Genomic DNA, 20,874 nt, shown 5'->3' with positions numbered 1-20,874 from the left:
ATGCTTTATATGATTACATAAGAAAAAATGTATATTTACAGTAACCTCAAAATGTGGTCATTGATGTGCGGAATTAAATGGCCAGGTGCGCAATTAAAGGGGAATTACACAAAACAATTACACTCAAAAAAATGTGTTCATTTTCTTCCAGACCTACAAAATTGTCTTCTGATGTGATTTAAGCATTGACATGGGCTCAGAACATCTAACTGTGTTGTTTCTCTATAAACAATTGTAATTTTGAGACTGAAAAAAAAGATTTTTTTTTTTCTAAAAACAGGAAAAAATAATACTACGAGAACATAATTTGATAAAATATAAAAGAGAATTTTGGGGGTAAAACACACATTTTATAGGGCCCACCTTAGAGTCGTTTATTAACCATTATTTTACCAGGCATATTGGCAGAAAACATAGTGCACTACTTTCTCTTGTACACTAAGGACCAGGGGAAGAGTTGACAACATAGTGCACTACTTTCTCTTGTACACTAAGGACCAGGGGAAGAGTTGACAACATAGTGCACTACTTTCTCTTGTACACTAAGGACCAGGGGAAGAGTTGACAACATAGTGCACTACTTTCTCTTGTACACTAAGGACCAGGGGAAGAGTTGACAACATAGTGCACTACTTTCTCTTGTACACTAAGGACCAGGGGAAGAGTTGACAACATAGTGCACTACTTTCTCTTGTACACTAAGGACCAGGGGAAGAGTTGACAACATAGTGCACTACTTTCTCTTGTACACTAAGGACCAGGGGAAGAGTTGTGGGGAAGAGTTGACAACATAATACATGACTTTCTCTTGTACACCAGGGGAAGAGTTGTGGGGGAGAGTTGTGGGGAAGAGTTGTGGGGGAGAGTTGTGGGGGAGAGTTGTGGGGAAGAGTTGTGGGGAAGAGTTGTGGGGAGGAGTTGTGGGGAGGAGTTGTGGGGGAGAGGAGGAGAATGTCCTTATTTAACAGAAAAAAAGAAAAAGAATTGTATCTTGTGACATGTTTCATTTTTCTTTAGTAGCTCTCATGCTAGAAAAGGCTGGAGACACCTGATGCAGACACCTGATGCAGACACCTGATGCAGACACCTGATGCAGACACCTGATGCAGACACCTGATGCAGACACCTGATGCAGACACCTGATGCAGACACCTGATGCAGACACCTGATGCAGACACCTGATGCAGACACCTGATGCAGACAGATCAACTCTCCATTAAGAGATGCTTCCCAGCCTATTGTTTTTGTCTGATGTTGTTTTAAAGGTACTTTTTTCAAATCAAATGTATTTTCCACATAGATTCCACGTCACAATATGTTGACAAATTACGTTGAAACAATGTTAATTCAACCAGTTTGTTCCAAGTGGGTTATGCCCAATACCTCCAACCCTCCCACAACTCACCCCACCTCACCATCAGCTCCCTAATCCAGGTCATGGGAATAGAGCATGCCTTGCCTAGGTTTGATATACTCAATCCATGTGTGCCAATTCTCTACCTTTCTCCTGAAGTGGGCACTCAGACACTCCTTCCCACACATGTCATAGCATTGAAACATATCAGAAATGCAGAGACCTGTAATCACCGCTGTGAGAACATTTCCGTCCGGCAACAAGAAGTAGAGGCATATTTGTGACATAATAATTATATTGATTCACTAAATAAAACATCATCACAGCAAAGAAACAGCAATAATACAGTGTGTGTGGTCATTTCCTGGTTATGAGTGTTACAGTTCTAGGTGCAGTACTCCCTAAATGACCTGCAGTTCAGTATGGAGAGAGATCGAAAACATCCCTCAACCAAGAGCCAGACATGGGTTTCCTTCTCCACAGAAAAAAACTGTCCCCACGAGATGACTTGTGGTTCTGATTCCATTGGTAGTGGAAACACGTTGAGGAACCATCATGCCAGGTTCTCTTTAGTTCTGTTTCCTTAGTTCCTCCTGGTTCATGCAATGAAGAATCGGAATTAAAGAATTGAAACCCATTAATCTTGAGGTGCAGGTGCAAAATATTCAATGAGTATAATCGTCCTCTGGAGTTCATTACCACATTCCATATCAGAACTCGTGACATGACTTGTCTGTTATCCAGCGTCCCACTGTTGTGTTCAGGCTTTGTTGACTATTACGGCTTCAGCTCAACTTCACCATCCTGAGCAGAGAAACACTCAGTCATTGGGCCTCATATGTTCCTCTCATAAACTGGTGCCACACAGCAGATGCCAAGCAACGGAGTCTAAATAAATTCACACACCAAAATAATATACATTTTTCATGTACACAAAAACTGTACACTGTAATAGTAGCCTAGGCATTAGTTAGTTGAAATAATAACACCTTACTGCTGTTTGAGTGTTCTTTGTTTCTGAACAGAGACCAGGGGAGCGCAGAACAGAACAGCAGATGGGGTCCAGGGCATTCTGATTATCATGGCTGAAAGGGCTGCATCCAAACAGGCAGAGGAAAGAAAGACAAATGACATGAGTCACCTCGTCTTCAATCTCTGACTTGGCATTTTGAGAATAACAACAGTCAACAAAGGGAAAATAGATCCCAGATGACGGAAAGAAGGAAAAAAGAGGAGAAGAAGAAACGGGGGATAAACCGATTCTGTGGGTGACAACTGATGCAAAGAGAAACACAAACACTGAAATGAAAGGTTTGGTTGGGTGGATGTGTGTACATTGGACAGAGTTAAAGGGTGGATTTAGATTTTGCCATCCTGTGTCCTGAAAATGTCCAGGAGAAACCTGGACAGCAGTTGAGAAGAACATCAAAGACTGTGGTCTGACCAAGAACCCTTACCAAGATGGCCGCTAGTGCTGACTTGAAATAGTAGCACTCTTTCTCTCTTGTGGAGGCCCCATGCGTCCCAAAGCGTTAAGATGATTAAGTAGGTAAGAGTCCTGGATGGGCCTCGTCTACCCATATACCAAATGAAAGGTTTAGTTGTGTGGGTTTGTGTGTACAGGAGGCTACTGGTCTACTTACAAACGTTGACCCACTCAGTGACTCGACACTCCTCACAGAGCACGTAGCAGCACCAGTGGAAGCGGCAGTGGCACCTCTCACTACGTGTCTGCTTCAGGATATTGTGCCCTCTCCCGCAGCACAGGGACCCGCAGCTGTCCATGCTGTGGCTGGTCTTGTTGCAGATCCGTCCCTGGGTGCCCAAGGAGTCCAGGGACGGCTCCCGCTCACAGAAGTCTGGAGACTTCTCAAAGTAGACCAGCTCCCGTGACACACTCGGCCTCCGCCGACTCACATTGTTTGGGCTACCCACGCCCCCAGACCCAGATCTGGACCCCACTCCGGCCCCGTTCCTAACCCCATTCAAGGCTCCATTGCCAGCTGCGACCCGGGGGTTGAACACCCCGCTGTTCTTGTTCTGGGAGTTGATGAAGATGGCGGAGAGGAACTTATCCCTCAGCAGAGAACCCAGCAGCCTGAACTCAGGAGACACGTACCAGCAGGTCTTGAACTGGCAGCTGCCTGACGTGCCGTGGCACTTACACCTCCGCTTCATGTTGTCAGTCACAAGCTGTGCAGGGGGAAACAATCATGTCACTATCCATAGAAGTATAGAAGACCTTTGACTGCAATGTACTAGGGTAACAATTATAAATGTATTTAAAGATACACTATGCAGAAATCGCTCCTCCATTTCCTGGATGCTAAAATTCTAATAGTTTGCCTAATTTCAGTTTCTGTGAAAAAACAAGCAAGAATAGCATAGAGAATCGTTGTACCATCTAAACTGCTGTGACATATATTTTCCATAACCAAACACATTGTATTTTAAGTTGTTTGAAGCTGGTGTACAAAACCGAAAGTAAAAGATGAAAAAAATCAAACTGAAGAACGGGAAGCATAGAAATGGCAGACATAGAACAGATCTACCGATTCTTAGACTCACTTTCAATGAAAATAACAGATCTATAACACACATTTATGTGAATTTGTGAATTTGGTCAGGTCACCTAAAAAGTTACATATTGCAGCTTTAAAACGGTTTATACATGTTTTATAAGTATTTTATTGACTGTTTATGAATCTGTAATAAACATTTATAACTAATTAATTCAATTCGATATTAAATTCCGTGAATGTTAGAAAACTTGATGAATTCCATTGCGAAACCTTCACCAAATGAGAGCCTGAATCCTATCTGCAGTTATCATCTTGATAAAATTACACAAGATGAATCCTATCTGTCAGAGTCTCTGCTCACCTGTCGGCCCACCCTGTTGTTGTGGATCCTCATGCGGGCGTGGATATCCCTCGGAGTCCCCCGGGAGTCCAACCAATCCCTGGAGAATCTCTCACCGAAGCGGGTGTCATGGCTACAGCCCCCCCACTCCCAGGTTTCCTGCTGGGGGCTGAAGTCCTCTGGCAGGGGATTGAGGAGGGAGGTGGGGTGGGTAGAACCAGAACGCTGGCTGGCTGGCACATCTCTGAAATCCTGGGGGTGGGGGGGGCCTCCTCCCCCGCCCCCTCCCATGCCCGCTCTGGCCCCGCCTCTCTGTAGGCTCTGCAGCTGCAGTTGGGTGAGTTTGAGACGGATCTTGTCATCGTCCAGGCGACGCTTGGCCTCGCAGCCGCAGTCACAGAGCTTGCCCAGGCTGCAGGCAGAAGCCACGGAGTGTGCCACACCCGCTGCCAACAGGGACAGAGAGAATGCAGTCTCCCTGAAGCCTGTGGGAGAGCGGAGAGAGATACATCAGAGTCATGATGTCATCATACTGGGATAATCTAGATGCCACAGGAAAGCTTCATATCCTTTCATTATTTTTATTCTATAAAGGAAAACATGCAAAGAAATGCTTTTATGTCAGCATCCCTTTCTTGTCCACTATCCCCACCTAGGGCCTAAAGGTTTTCCTGACCAGGGACCTGGTCAGATCACATGGAAAATATCCTGTCTGCATGTCCACCCTCCATCTTTCTCTGCCCCTGTGTCTCTCTCACCCCTGTTGAGGATTGCGCTCTGGTGGGGCAGCTTGTTGAGGCTCTCCAGGGCAGAACAGTTCCACCGCTGGTCTCTGAGCTGGTGCTGGCACTCGTGGATGGCCACCTGGGATGCACAGAAATAAATACACCACCAGAATGGACATTGGCATTTTCAAATCAAATCAAATCAACCTTTATTTGTCACGTGCGCTGAATACAACAGGTGTAGACCTTACAGTGAAATGCTTACTTACAGGCTCTAACCAATAGTGCAAAAAAAGGTATTAGGTAAACAATAGGTAGGTAAAGAAATAAAACAACAGTAAAAAGACAGGCTATATACAGTAGCGAGGCTATAAACAGTAGCAAGGCTATAAAAGTAGCGAGGCTACATACAGACACCGCTTAGTTAGGCTGATTGAGGTAGTGTGTACATGTAGATATGGTTAAAGTGACTATGCATATATGATGAACAGAGAGTCGCAGGAAAAGAGGGGTTGGCAGGTGGTGGGTGGGACACAATGCAGATAGCCCGGTTTGGCAACATGACTAAAATGATGGCCATCTTGGTCATTGAATCTTCATTCCAGACCCTCATAAAATATGGTCAAATATTGCATAAAACAATTCATTGTATCATATATATATCGATCTATGACCTGTATGCCCTGCAGGGCTGAAGCCGTCACGTCGGGGCTCCGAACACACAGACGCATCTGACGCTTGCTCAGGCCCGCCAGCCGCAGGCAGACAGAGGTCGGGGTCAGCACTGGATCTCCTGCTACCTTCAGACCCAGGATGTCATTACACAGCACCCTGAGGTGAGGATACAGTGGTGTTGGCACAGGGTTCATCAGTCAACTCTAGAGCAATATCTATCTGTGAAGTGCCTGCTCCGACCCTCCGTTTAAGAATGAAAGTGTCATGTAATGAAATGAACATTCACAGAAAAGTATTTGCTGACACAGCTTAACGCTAAATTCTGGGAAAATATGTATTTTCAAGGAAATAGAATGTTGATTATTATCTCTGGGATTACCATCATACTGTATCTACAGTAGGCCTATTTACATATATTCACTACTTACATTTTAGTTACACAAGCTCCAGTGAAGCACAGTATTGTAAAAAAGTGTGCAGTAGAAACCTGGATGGCATTGTTACTAAACCATCTCTGTTTTGCATGTCCTTAATCATTCAGTCTCCCAACTGTTGGTTCTGATTAGTGTGTGTGTGTGTGTGTGTGTGTGTGTGTGTGTGTGTGTGTGTGTGTGTGTGTGTGTGTGTGTGTGTGTGTGTGTGTGTGTGTGTGTGTGTGTGTGTGTGTGTGTGTGTGTGTGTGTGTGTGTGTGTGTGTGTGTGTCATTACAGGTCACAAACAAAGAAACATTTTGAAATCGTGATGTCAGCGGTAACAGCAGGCAGCAATAGACATGTTAGTGAGACAGAGTTGAAAGCAGACATCAAGGCATTGTAACATAACTAAAATAGAATATTAGATCAACCTCAAGGAAATATCAGTAACTTAACAAAATCTTCCTCCGACTTAACTTTTCTTATTAATTATTTCTCATCCCCAGAATGCTCATTGAACATCATCACCACTTTATCAACTTCTCATCACTCTCTCAGGCTACTTACGTGATTGCAGGTGACGTAAGTGCCGCTGCCAAAATCAGGACAAGGTCCCAAATGAATTTATGTGATATCTCCATTTTGGTAAGCGTCTTTCCCGACGTGACATTAAAACACTGGTGTGAAAATCGATTAAAAGAAAAAATTGGACCAGAGTGGAGTAGATTATCGATGTGCCTCCAACAGAACGAGGAATGAAGAAAGAGAGCAGAATAGTTTGGGGCGAACGTGAAGAGGAGGAGGAGAGAAAAGAAGGGAGGGGAGATGTCGCTACAGGCGGTTGTTTTCGAAGTATTGAGCTTCTGAGAAAATCATCAACAGTTGACAAACCATTATGTGAATTTGACCGATAGCCAATAAGTGTCACAACATATCCAAAGATTTTTCGCGCAGGTACCATTTTCCTCACCAGCATCACCATCTGTGAGTGAGAAATGTTACTACCATATAATAGTAGAAAACACTTTTATATATATCATCACTGATATGGATGTTTACTATTTTGTTGGATACAACTGAAAGAAAACGAAAATGTATTCAGATGAAACCCAAGAGAAAAATCATTCCAGATATGTCTAGGAAATAAATGACTATGGTGTTGGGGGGAGGGGATCGGTTGGTCGCTGCTGGTTCACTGTACGACAGGGAGCGAGAGGCAGCAGCAGGCAGGCGCGCGGCTCTCTTCGCAGCGCTCCAATGATACTTGGGTAAACAGTCATCTGTTACCCCTCTTCTTCCTCCCTCCCGCCTCAATCAGCTCGTCTGTTCTTTATTATTGTGTTTGAAACAACTTCATCATTCCATAACAGTTTGATCTTTTTTTTCAGAGAATGAAAATAAAACCCTTTCCATACAGTAGGGAGAGGCTATGTTTAATGTAATTTGCAAACAAGTCATCAAAGTTTGAGTACAATTGACTTAAAGTTCAAATAAGTTATTGTTTATTGTCACACTTCATCAGTTTTCGATTTGTTTGATAAACGGATATTTTCACGCTTCATAACTTTTCCTAGAGGAAAGTGTCGCACAATACCAAAAATGTTTTCTCTCTGTCTTTTTACGTTTGGCAAATTGCCTTTAACATGTCTGTGCCAAAATAACACCCATACTCTTGTCTGTCTTTTAGCCTTTGGAGACTATAGCTTCCCAAGAAATGACAAACGCACCAGATGAGATGCTGTGGCCTCTGATAAAGGTTTTCCACCCAGCTGGTTTAGGGTGTTTGATATGTACTGCCCATGGGATATCCCTCAGGTTGACTCAAATGGAAATTAAGTCAAATAGGCGTTATATATCATGCACATAATCAGTTACTTGGCATAATACAATTATAATTTAATCAACAGGTGCAACCAGATAAACTATCGAATTCCAATTCATTCTTGTTCATCCTTCCAAATAACTAGGTATTATAACATAAAATTGTGTGATTTAGTTTCATAAAATTGAGTTAAAACCCCCCTTAAACGCCGCCGATTCACATAGTGACACCAATTCTTCATTTAATCTCCTTCTATTCCCTAAACTTCGGCAATGAAAAGTGCATTAGCATTCTAGCTTTTCATGTATATCTAAGTGGCTTAAAATGTGATTTGAAGTTGATTTGTGCATAAAAGGCGTCGCTTTATCCGGATTGCGGGCTGTAATCTGCTCCGTGTCGCATGAGTGCCCCAGGAAGCCTGTTTGAGCAGCAACCTTAAGAAGCGGGAGTATAAATGACGTAGGATACCCCTCATTAAATCTTCTCGACAAAAGAACCCTTCCTTCTGCTATCATGTCCTTAAACCATGAGGGGAGAGAGAGGTTGGGCACATTTGGTTCTTTGGAAGTTGTGGGAACGTGTGTTTTTGGTTTCACATTGGTTGTGGGAACAAAGTCATATGTTTCCTGACCGGTAAAACTGAATGTTTTTTAAATGTTCTGACAACAGAAGTGTAGCTTTGGCCTATTCTGGGAACGTATATTTTTAGGTTGCAGGGAGAGTCTGCGAACGTTTTACTCTGGTTCTTAGAAAGTTTTCCTGTTTTTTTTAATTAATGATCTGAGAACAGAAATTATAGGTTATTTGGAAGTTTTTAAATAACTTCCTTAAAACTTTCACAATAAGACTTTTACACAAGGCGCTACAGAGGGTAGTGCATAGGCCCAGTACATCACTGGGGCTGAGCTCACTGCCATCCAGCACCTCTATACCAGGCGGTGTCAGAGGAAGGCCCTAAAAATTGTCAAAGACTCCAGCCACCCAAGTAATAGACTGTTCTCTCTGCTACCGCTTGGCAAGCGGTACCGATGCACCAAGTCTGGAACCAACAGGACCCTGAACAGCTTCTACCCCCAAGCTAAAAGACTGCTAAATAGTTAGTTAAATTGTTAACCAAATAGCTACCTAGACAATCTGCATTGACCCTTTTTTGCACTAACTTTTTTGACTCATCACATACGCTGCTGCCACTGTTTATTATCTGTCACTTTATTCCTAGTTATATGTACATATATGTCAATTACCTCGTACCCCTGCACATGGACTCAGTACTGGTACTCTGTGTATATAGCCAGTTACCATTACCCTGTGTATATAGCCAGTTACCATTACTCATGGACTCAGTACTGGTACTCTGTGTATATAGCCAGTTACCATTACTCATGGACTCAGTACTGGTACTCTGTGTATATAGCCAGTTACCATTACCCTGTGTATATAGCCAGTTACCATTACTCATGGACTCAGTACTGGTACTCTGTGTAAATAGCCAGTTACCATTACTCATTGACTCAGTACTGGTACTCTGTGTATATAGCCAGTTACCATTACCCTGTGTATATAGCCAGTTACCATTACTCATGGACTCAGTACTGGTACTCTGTGTAAATAGCCAGTTACCATTACTCATTGACTCAGTACTGGTACTCTGTGTATATAGCCAGTTACCATTACTCATGGACTCAGTACTGGTACCCTGTGTATATAGCCAGTTACCATTACTCATGGACTCAGTACTGGTACTCTGTGTATATAGCCAGTTACCATTACCCTGTGTATATAGCCAGTTACCATTACTCATGGACTCAGTACTGGTACTCTGTGTATATAGCCAGTTACCATTACTCATTGACTCAGTACTGGTACTCTGTGTATATAGCCAGTTACCATTACTCATTGACTCAGTACTGGTACTCTGTGTATATAGCCAGTTACCATTACTCATTGACTCAGTACTGGTACTCTGTGTATATAGCCAGTTACCATTACCCTGTGTATATAGCCAGTTACCATTACTCATGGACTCAGTACTGGTACTCTGTGTCTATAGCCAGTTACCATTACTCATTGACTCAGTACTGGTACTCTGTGTATATAGCCAGTTACCATTACCCTGTGTATATAGCCAGTTACCATTACTCATGGACTCAGTACTGGTACTCTGTGTCTATAGCCAGTTACCATTACTCATTGACTCAGTACTGGTACTCTGTGTATATAGCCAGTTACCATTACCCTGTGTATATAGCCAGTTACCATTACTCATGGACTCAGTACTGGTACTCTGTGTATATAGCCAGTTACCATTACTCTGTGTATATAGCCAGTTACCATTACTCATTGACTCAGTACTGGTACTCTGTGTATATAGCCAGTTACCATTACTCATGGACTCAGTACTGGTACTCTGTGTATATAGCCAGTTACCATTACTCATGGACTCAGTACTGGTACTCTGTGTATATAGCCAGTTACCATTACTCATGGACTCAGTACTGGTACTCTGTGTATATAGCCAGTTACCATTACTCTGTGTATATAGCCAGTTACTCATTGTGTATTTGTTATTACTTTTATTATTACGTGTTTTACTTTTCTATTATTTCTCTATTTTCTCTGCATTGTTGGGAAGGGCCCGTAAGTAAGCATTTCACTGTTATTCTACACTTGTTGTTTGCGAATCTAATGCCATTTTTGTTGTTGATTAGATTTTATAACACTGTTAGCTTATTTTAGGTTAACTTTTTTGAACTGCAAGCACAGATAGGACACATGGAAATTAATTTCCTTATCCATTAATCATGCAAACGCATGCATTTTTTATTGTGATGGGCATCAGATTCAGATTGTTTGTGTCGCACTGCTTTGCTCTATCTTGGCCAGGTTGCAGTTGTAAATGAGAACTTGTTCTCAACTGACCTGGTTAAATAAAGGTTAAATAAAAAGATTCAAACCTATAATCTTCTGTTTGCTAATTAGTCTACTGCGCCACCAGGATGGACCTAGCATGCCGTGTTTTTTTACACATACAAAACTGTTGAATTTAGTCTATTCAAACAGAAGCCAGGGAGTTCAAGATTGATGTAGAAATTGGACATCTATCCATGTCCTGAGGACGTTGGGAGATGCCTTCAAAACCGGCCACTAGGGGCAACAATGAGCACTACTACCATCAAGTAGGCTTGGGTTTTACTAGAGTGGATGGGCAAATCCTGTCTCTGGATCAGAAGGTTGTGTGTTCGATCCCAGTTGTAGACACTGTTTTTTAAATTATTGGTTTTAACCTTATCCCAAACCTTAACCCTTACCGTAACCATTTAGAATGAGTGCCTAAACTTAACTCTTAACTTCTAAATTTGACTGTGGAGAAATGGAATGACACAGAGCAGCAGGAGCAACAAAAACACTTAGAAATGTGACTTTTGGTGAATGTGGATGAATGTCTAATTCTGCAGTGAGACTGTGAGAGCTTGTTTCAAACAGACCCCATTTCAAAGGAAACAAGCACTCATGAAGATAAGGTGTGGCCAATTAGTGGGTGCAGCCAACACACCTGAACACACTTACAAGATGGAGGATATAGAGAGTTTTGTTGATGCTGAGATGTTTTGAAATTCTTAGAACATTCTCTGAATGTTACTAAAGTTTTTTGGTGTTTTTTATGGAAAGTTTTCTTCACGTTCTGAGAACGAAATGTATGTTTTTAAATAACATTCTTAGAACTGTCTCTGAACGTTACTAACTTTTTCTTCTGCTTTTAATGGAAAGTTTCCTTAAAGTTCTCGGAACAACTTGAGAACATTACTTTAAATAGAACCATGAGGAAACGTTATGTTGAAGTACTGCAATTCCCACAGAAGAACATTGTTTTTTAACGTTCTTGGAACAATTTGAGAACATTCCCAATGTCAAACCAGTTGTAGAACGTTCCTATAACATTACCAAAATGCTAACTAAATGTAACCATGTTTGAACTTTTAGGAAACTTTCTGTTAAAGTAATGAATTAAAAACAAAATAATGTTGTTGCTTTTTTGTCAAGTTACTATGCCTTGTGCTGAGAATGTTCCAAAGACAAGCAACTATCTTGTACCATTCCCGAGAAAGTTGTGTCTTGTGCAAAATAACCATAAGTCAACCATGCTCTCACCAAGCTCTCTAAGACACATATAGTTCTCAGAATGTTACGTGCTAGCTGGGAGAGAACTATCAAATGCCGTAATTCCTTGTGGTTGATCCTAGATACCTAAACAAGAAACTTAACTCCAACCATATACAGAAACAGGACAGTATAAGGACACCATGTGGCCTGATTTCAATGAACTGTCTGTCTATGGGTCTATGGGGCATATTTGCTCATATTCCACCCAGTCTGTAGTAGATGAGGAGACGCCGCAATGTGGCTGATGATTACAAGCCACATGCGTCGAGGGCGGTCTGCAAGCCAGATGTTTTGGGAATTAGCTTTTCTTCTTGGGTGACATTTATGAAACCTTCTAAATCATTCAAAAATATGATTAATTTCAAATGTGAATAATTAAGAAAAATTCCCAAATTGATGAATCATCTTGATTAATCAACTTTGGTCTTATTCATTTATAATGAATGGCACACATACACAATCCATGTCTCAATTGTCTCAAGGCTTAAAAGTCCGTCTTTAACCTGTCTCCTCCCCTTCATCTACACTGAAGTGGATTTAATAAGTGACATCAATAAGGGATCATAGACTGACCAAATCAAATCAAAGTTTATTTGTCACGTGCGCCGAATACAACTGGTGTTCATTTTACAGTGAAATGCTTACTTACAGGCTCTAACCAATAGTGCGGGAAAAGGTGTGTGTGTGGGGGGGGGAGTAAAGAAATAAAACAACAGTAAAAAGACATCTTAAAATAACAGTAGCGAGGCTATATACAGACACCGGTTAGTCAGGCTGATTGAGGTAGTATGAACATGTAGATATGGTTAAAGTGACTATGCATATATGATGAACAGAGAGTAGCAGTAGCGTAAAGAGGGGTTGGCGGGTGGCGGGACACAATGCAGATAGCCCGGTTAGCCAATGTGCGGGAGCACTGGTTGGTCGGGCCAATTGAGGTAGTATGTACATGTAGATATGGTTAAAGTGACTATGCATATATGATTAACAGAGAGTAGCGGTAGCTAAAAGAGGGGTTGGCGGGTGGTGGGACACAATGCAGATAGCCCGGTTAGCCAATGTGCGGGAGCACTGGTTGGTCGGGCCAATTGAGGTAGTATGTACATGAATGTATAGTTAAAGTGACTATGTGAATCCAGGTGAAAACTATGTCATGGAAAGAGCAGGTTTACTTCATGTTTTGTACACTCGGTGTATGATATCGGCTGATGGAAGGGAGAAGGCAGAGAAATGGGGCAAGCCACTGAAAACATCTTGAGAATGTAGGCTATACGAGAGTTTGATAAAGAAGGAGGAGACGCGGTTAAGGGAGTAATCCAACCAGCGGGTTAAAGGTGCTCTTTAGATGGCGCATATTCCGCTGTAACTGAACTGTACAGTAACACCGACCAACCTCGCGCATGCATCATAAATGGGAGGAGAAAACCAGGCTGTGCGCACTCACAGCCACACCACATCTCCACACACAGACACACACATCTCAGTGTTTTGACTTAATTCAGGAAGACTGGATGTGGAAGACAGAGCATGAGCCTGTAGGAAAATACTACAAGCATGAATAGCCATCATTTCTAAAGAATCGGTGGATTATTTGATTACCGTGAGATTCCGTTAGTAATATGTGCAATTTACACTGGTGGATTGCCTTGGTTATTTCTCCTCCTTTCTGTCCGTTTTTGTTTTCTTTATTCATTGTGCCCTATGAAGGCAATTAACTATCCCTCCTATTGAAAAGAGGGCAGAAAAAAAGGGAGATGAGAGCAGCAAATCCCTTTTGATTCCTCTTGTAGCGCTCAATAAGAAAAGAATGTGTTGCCTATCACTCATGGAGGGGATCAAGTCTTCCGGACTGTCCCACGCGCTCAATGTGCTGCTGCTGTCCAGAGCATTACTACAGAGATAGACAGAGCGCGTGAAGAGAACAGCCGCAGCATCCTGCAGCCGAGCCTGGAAAGACACTTCAGCTGCACTAGACAAGGACTCATTTAGCAACCTGTCTCCTCTGTCTGACTGTCTCCTCACCAGATTCATTATTATAGGAAAAGCTCCTCGTTGATTTTTCCCCTCTAAAGTCCCGCTCTTTGGAATGTGTTGTGGTGAGTACACGTTGATACATTACCTGCTCGTTGATAACCTGCATGGGAGAATGACAGGGTATCAGAGACATGAATAAACCCGTAGCCTATAGATCACTTTTAGAATAGAGTGACTTCTGTAATACGAGATCTCGTTATTTATTCTAAAAATAATTGGTTTATTTCCATGATCAATTGTTATGATGAGTTTTATTTATGGGTCATGGTTGAGGAGCAGGAGGCAAACAGATGTATATCTAGTAGGCCTAGATATATTTGTGCTTCAAAATAGAATTGTTATCATAATTAGAACCAGATTTACAAAGTGCTTGGAATTCAGATGCGGAATTTTGACATTTGCCTGCTCTGTTTTCATATTCTAATTGAAGACATAATGAGGGTCCTCGCGCTGCTTCTGGGGATGAAAGCCGCGTGCGTCCTGCTGGTTTCCTCGCTTTCAGGCACGGGGGCAGTCAACAACAGCGGCCGGTGGTGGTAAGTAGTTAAGTTAATGTGTGAGGTATTCATTCAATTAAATGCGCCTCCTAATGAACAATGACCATTCAAACAAAGAAAGCCGCAAAGGAGTAGATGCGTGCTATGGTGGTGTATTGCCTGGAATATGCAGTGCTCTGCTTCCAAATCAAATGAATCAACACTAAAACGTTAGGCCTGTTCTATGCTCGAAATAATAATGTGTTATTGTTGGCTCCAGCTTCATCATTTCTGTTCATTTCTGCTAGAAAACCCAGCACTAACCACAAGCCATTCAGATTTGAGGGTCTTAGGATAACACCTTCCAATTAGAGCGAGTAGACTAACTAACTCCAGTTAGCCAGTTTTCAATCGAAAGGAATACTTTCACCATTCAATTATTTGATATAAAGGAAGTATTATTTTTCAATATGATAACGATTTCGTTTTTTGGGGAACGGTTGCAGCCCATGTTTATTCAATTTAACCCCCCCCCCTCCTCTCCCTCTGTCGCTTGTAATTTTGACAGTGTGGCTTGAACGGGAGACAAAAATGTTCTGTCCAATGTGGGATAAATTAAATATGGATTTATTTCATGGCAGAGAGCAGTTCCATTCCAGGTCGTATTCAGGGTCCTATATATTGTCATGGTCGTATTTTCCAAGTATGCTCAACATTCCACTCTATATAGGATAAACTATTGGATAAATATACATTCCCTCGCCAATGTCTGCATACATTTGTTATAAACTATAGAACCAACATGTGAAATAGTGTGCCTTACACTAGCTTAAGTGGACAAATATAAATCACATTTTAAGTAGGCTTATAGACCAAGGCAAACTACGCATTCTGTCACTGCAAAGACATTAAGAGAGAACAGCTGCATGAATAATATTTAACTGAATAATCAAAATGATAACGCAGACTTCAATATAATTCGTTATGGAATATGGCAGCCTTGCAATGCCACTGGGGTAAGCTATACTTTTTATTTATTTTTTTACATGGGTCTGACTTCTAAACCAATCCTTATCACTACAATAAGACAAGAAAATAAATAAAGAAGATACACAGTGAGAGAGAAGAAAATTGGATTGAAATATTTATCCAAAGATGAGATAATAACGTTCCAAATCCTGGACCGACTGCGTTATACTGTCTGGCCCGTGCACTCATTCTGGACCGACCGCGTTATACTGTCTGGCCCGTGCACTCATCCTGGACCGCCCGCGTTATACTGTCTGGCCCGTGCACTCATTCTGGACCGACCGCGTTATACTGTCTGGCCCGTGCACTCATTCTGGACCGACCGCGTTATACTGTCTGGCCCGTGCACTCATTCTGGACCGACCGCGTTATACTGTCTGGCCCGTGCACTCTTCCTGGACCGCCCGCGTTATACTGTCTGGCCCGTGCACTCATTCTGGACCGACCGCGTTATACTGTCTGGCCCGTGCACTCATCCTGGACCGCCCGCGTTATACTGTCTGGCCCGTGCACTCATCCTGGACCGCCCGCGTTATACTGTCTGGCCCGTGCACTCATCCTGGACCGCCCGTGTTATACTGTCTGGCCCGTGCACTCATTCTGGACCGCCCGCGTTATACTGTCTGGCCTGTGCACTCATTCTGGACCGACCGCGTTATACTGTCTGGCCCGTGCACTCATTCTGGACCGACCGCGTTATACTGTCTGGCCCGTGCACTCATCCTGGATAGAACCAAAAAGGGTTCTATATGCTTGCTTCATATATGGCACCCCTTAAGGTTCTATATAGAACCTAAATTGGTTCCATACAGAACCGTATATGGAACCCAAGTTTCATATATGGAACCAATTTTGGTTCAGTAAAGAAGAACCCCTGGGCTTCTGATCAAATAACCCTACAAAAGGGTTCGTTATAGAACCTTTAGGGGTGCCATACATGAGGCATGCAATATAACCCTTTTTGGTTCTATCCAGAACTTTTTTTTCTAAGAGTGTGGTCAGTCAGTTAAATAATGATGTGTCTTTCTGATTGCCAAGGGGTTGCAGGAGACACAACAATTAGGCTAAGTAACTGAAACCATAAATATAGTAGGCTGGCAATGCAATATGGCAGTCATAATCACATCAGACAAAATAGACTGTATTGAAGTTGTTTGTTATTACTTTTGTGGTTGATACTCAAATTCCAATTAAATGTTTCCATCACCCATTATGATCAGAATCCTATATTAATAAATATATTTGAACCGAATAGTTTTTGTTAAAGGTCAATACATTTTTAAAGGTCAATGAAAGAAGCAAATGCATGAGCTTCTCTCTCTCTGACAAACTGATTCCACCCTCTCTTCTCTCTCTCTGACTAACTGATTCCACCCTCTCTTCTCTCTCTCTGACTAACTGATTCCACCCTCTCTTCTCTCTCTCTCTGACTAACTGATTCCATCCTCTCTTCTCTCTCTCTCTGACTAACTGATTCCACCCTCTCTTCTCTCTCTCTGACTAACTGATTCCACCCTCTCTTCTCTCTCTCTGACTAACTGATTCCACCCTCTCTTCTCTCTCTCTCTGACTAACTGATTCCACCCTCTCTTCTCTCTCTCTGACTAACTGATTCCACCCTCTCTTCTCTCTCACTCTGACTAACTGATTCCACCCTCTCTTCTCTCTCTCTGACTAACTGATTCCACCCTCTCTTCTCTCTCACTCTGACTAACTGATTCCACCCTCTCTTCTCTCTCTCTGACTAACTGATTCCACCCTCTCTTTTCTCTCTCTGACTAACTGATTCCACCCTCTCTTTTCTCTCTCTGACTAACTGATTCCACCCTCTCTTCTCTCTCTCTGACTAACTGATTCCACCCTCTCTTCTCTCTCTCTGACTAACTGATTCCACCCTCTCTTCTCTCTCTCTCTGACTAACTGATTCCACCCTCTCTTTTCTCTCTCTGACTAACTGATTCCACCCTCTCTTTTCTCTCTCTGACTAACTGATTCCACCCTCTCTTTTCTCTCTCTGACTAACTGATTCCACCCTCTCTTCTCTCTCTCTCTGACTAACTGATTCCACCCTCTCTTCTCTCTCTCTCTGATTAACTGATTCCACCCTCTCTTCTCTCTCTCTGACTAACTGATTCCACCCTCTCTTTTCTCTCTCTGACTAACTGATTCCACCCTCTCTTCTCTCTCTCTGACTAACTGATTCCACCCTCTCTTCTCTCTCTCTGACTAACTGATTCCACCCTCTCTTCTCTCTCTCTGACTAACTGATTCCACCCTCTCTTCTCTCTCACTGACTAACTGATTCCACCCTCTCTTCTCTCTCTCTGACTAACTGATTCCACCCTCTCTTCTCTCTCTCTGACTAACTGATTCCACCCTCTCTTCTCTCTCACTGACTAACTGATTCCACCCTCTCTTCTCTCTCTCTGACTAACTGATTCCACCCTCTCTTCTCTCTCTCTGACTAACTGATTCCACCCTCTTCTCTCTCTCTGACTAACTGATTCCATCCTCTCTTCTCTCTCTCTCTGACTAACTGATTCCATCCTCTCTTCTCTCTCTCTCTGACTAACTGATTCCACCCTCTCTTCTCTCTCTCTGACTAACTGATTCCACCCTCTCTTCTCTCTCTCTGACTAACTGATTCCACCCTCTCTTCCCTTCGTCTCTGCCAGGGGCATTGTGAACGTGGCCTCCTCTGCAAACCTCCTCACCAACTCTAAGAATGTCCAGTTGGTACTGGATCCCAGCTTGGGCCAGCTGAACCGTCGCCAGCGTCGCCTCATCCGCCAGAACCCTGGGATCCTCCACGCCATCGCAGCCGGCCTGCACACCGCCATCAAGGAGTGCAAGTGGCAGTTCAGAAACCGCCGCTGGAACTGCCCGACCACCCACAGCCCGGCAATATTTGGCAAAATCGTCAACCGTGGTGAGTTGTCTGTAGTCCTCCTGGGCCTCCTCACTAAGGCAACAGGTGGACCGTTTTGGTACAGAATGTCATGGAATCTTGGATTCTCTAGTAGGCCATTTGGGAAGGGAAAAGTCTATCTTAACATATCTTGAGATTTTGACATTTAAAATCGTCATTCAAAAATGCTCTATATTCTATAGCGCTGAACAGAATTTCTACTGTTGTTGTGTCAGGTTGCCGAGAGACAGCGTTTGTGTTTGCGATCACGAGTGCAGGGGTGATCCATGCGGTGGCCCGCTCCTGCTCTGAGGGTGCCATAGAGTCGTGCACCTGTGACTACCGTCGCCGGGGGCCTGGGGGCCCTGACTGGCACTGGGGCGGCTGCAGCGACAACGTGGACTTTGGCCGGATGTTCAGTCGGGAGTTTGTGGACTCCAGTGAGAGAGGAAGGGATCTCCGATACCTCATTAACCTACACAACAACGAGGCAGGGAGAATGGTGAAGGAGACATTGTTGATTCACAGATAGCACTTCATGCTGTATGTTCACTCTCTCAATCTTTAGTGATTATCCGTTATCAACCTGTTTTTCTGAATTTCATCCATTTTCTTTCATGTTTATTCTTCACGTTCTTCCAAGATTTCTTTCCTCCTCCCTTTCCTCCATGTTTTGTTTGCTCTTGATGTTCTTTCACCTTTTCTTTGCTCACCGTCTTCCTCATTTTAATTTCTTCATCTGTAATCCTTTCTGCCTTCTCTCTCCAGACGGTGTCGTCAGAGATGCGTCAGGAGTGTAAGTGCCATGGCATGTCAGGGTCATGCACCGTGCGTACCTGCTGGATGCGTCTACCCAGCTTCCGCGCTGTGGGGGACTTCCTCAAGGACCGCTTCGACGGAGCGTCCCGGGTCGTCTATGCCAACAAGGGTTCCAACCGCGCCTCTCACCGTGCCGATCCAAACCATCTCGAACCCGAGAACCCCTCCCACAAACCCCCGTCATCCAGAGACCTGGTCTACTTTGAGAAGTCACCCAACTTCTGCACCTACCACGGCAAGACGGGTACCCACGGAACCTCAGGGAGGACCTGTAACAGCTCGTCTATGGCGCTGGACGGGTGTGAGCTCCTGTGTTGCGGTAGAGGGTTCAAGACCCAGACTGAGAAGGTCACTGAGAGGTGTCACTGTACATTCCACTGGTGCTGCCATGTCAGCTGCCTCAACTGCACCAGCACACAGACGTTACACCAGTGCCTCTGATCACAGGAGAACCAGGACAGGGGCTCAGAGATGGAAATGGACAGGCTCTTTGGGCAGGTGGGGTGTAGATAGAGGAATGGTGTGGTAGAGAAAGGAAGGACTAACTCCTTAAAGGGGTAATTGGGGGGTTGAAAAGTGAATACAGGGAGTACTAGAGCTTAATCAATGGGTTTTTTGTGAGGAAAGAAAAGAGAAAAGCACAACAATGATTACAGGGTGTAGAAGGAAGGTTTGTGTGTTTTGTGTATGTGTGCTTGCTCCTGACGCCCTGCTGTAACAGAGTATGTTAGTGTGCTTACTGGGTATTTCAATGCTGTAGCTATCCAACCATGTAGAATGGAATGAAAACCAATCCTCTCTATGGCTTCCCAACACCAGTAACAAGACCAGAGGCAGATTGGGTTAAAGGAAGTAGTTACAAAGGAAATAGATTTGTGGCTAGAGATAAACAACCAAAATGAGTCTGAGAGAGACGCTGGGATTTGAGTCTTTCACCCTCTCTGACCTTACAAGATACAGCTAGTGTCTCTGTCCCCTGTCCATCTCTCCCCTCCACGGCAGAGCGATGTGATGGCAGAGGAGGAGAGGGGAGGGAGGAGAGTAACCGTTACTGAACACAATGTCAGACAGATGTCTCTGTGGCAGGAGAACCACAAGCATGGTCTCTCATAAACCGGTGAAGAACTGTAACAAGAGGGTGGTTATTATAAACATCACTGTTTTGTTTTCTTTTGCTGCAGTTCTACTTTTCTCACATAAAATTGTGTGAAGTACATCTCCCAGGATGTGCTGTCTTCTCCCCCAATTGCTATGTACTTTGGTCCTGGACGTGATCCAAGCCGTTATGATTTCCTCTCTAACTCACCACACATGCCCTCTTTGTTTAGATTGCTCTGGAATCCGCTACACCTCAACCCGGAGTTACCGCGGTGATTTACTGCACCATGGTTACTGACGTTAAAGGACTGGACGTTGTAGCCGCATCCAAGGATAACACAAAAATAATCTACAGTTTTATAACAAACTGGAATTCACTATGGGAATCATATGTATGAATAGTTTGACTGTAGTATCAATACACTGAATATTGGAGAGTATAACTAGATGTATGTGTAGGAGATAGATAGTGGTGCTGCAAGAAACTGGGGTGACCT

General features: G+C 43.3%; 2 protein-coding genes across 3 annotated transcripts in view; one reads left to right on the top strand and one right to left on the bottom strand.

Moving 5' to 3' along the window:
* Positions 1-1,012: 1,012 nt before the first annotated feature.
* On the bottom strand, positions 1,013-6,796 carry LOC115165509 (protein Wnt-10b-like). Its single transcript, XM_029718683.1, has 5 exons — positions 6,598-6,796; positions 5,616-5,772; positions 4,975-5,080; positions 4,238-4,701; positions 1,013-3,547 (listed from the first exon to the last, which is right to left on the bottom strand). Exons 1-5 carry the CDS (start codon positions 6,669-6,671, stop codon positions 2,990-2,992), a joined length of 1,359 nt encoding a protein of 452 aa, XP_029574543.1. The 5' UTR covers positions 6,672-6,796; the 3' UTR covers positions 1,013-2,989.
* A 6,590-nt stretch (positions 6,797-13,386) lies between these two features.
* Positions 13,387-20,874, top strand: part of LOC115165508 (protein Wnt-1) — an 8,236-nt gene continuing 748 nt past the window's right edge. The window contains exons 1-5 of one of the 2 annotated variants that reach the window (XM_029718681.1): positions 13,387-14,109; positions 14,478-14,583; positions 18,228-18,481; positions 18,697-18,962; positions 19,229-20,874. The exon at positions 19,229-20,874 is cut by the window's right edge and continues 748 nt beyond it. In XM_029718681.1, the coding sequence (XP_029574541.1) occupies positions 14,100-14,109; positions 14,478-14,583; positions 18,228-18,481; positions 18,697-18,962; positions 19,229-19,720 (1,128 nt within the window). In that variant the 5' untranslated portion in view covers positions 13,387-14,099 and the 3' untranslated portion in view covers positions 19,721-20,874. The other variant, XM_029718682.1, reaches the window with a different exon arrangement.

This window comes from Salmo trutta, chromosome 28 (assembly GCF_901001165.1).
Source record: "Salmo trutta chromosome 28, fSalTru1.1, whole genome shotgun sequence".
Lineage (NCBI taxonomy): Eukaryota > Metazoa > Chordata > Actinopteri > Salmoniformes > Salmonidae > Salmo > Salmo trutta.
This window is presented reverse-complemented; position numbering and strand designations above follow the sequence as displayed.

Excerpts from the sequence above, each read along its gene's own strand:
- LOC115165509 (XM_029718683.1), bottom strand. The coding sequence starts at position 6,671 with ATGGAGATATCACATAAATTCATTTGGGACCTTGTCCTGATTTTGGCA. Across the intron at positions 4,702-4,974 it reads GAGCGCAATCCTCAACAGGG|GCTTCAGGGAGACTGCATTC; the intron begins GTGAGAGAGACA and ends GCTCTCCCACAG. Across the intron at positions 3,548-4,237 it reads ACAACAGGGTGGGCCGACAG|CTTGTGACTGACAACATGAA; the intron begins GTGAGCAGAGAC and ends CCCCCTGCACAG.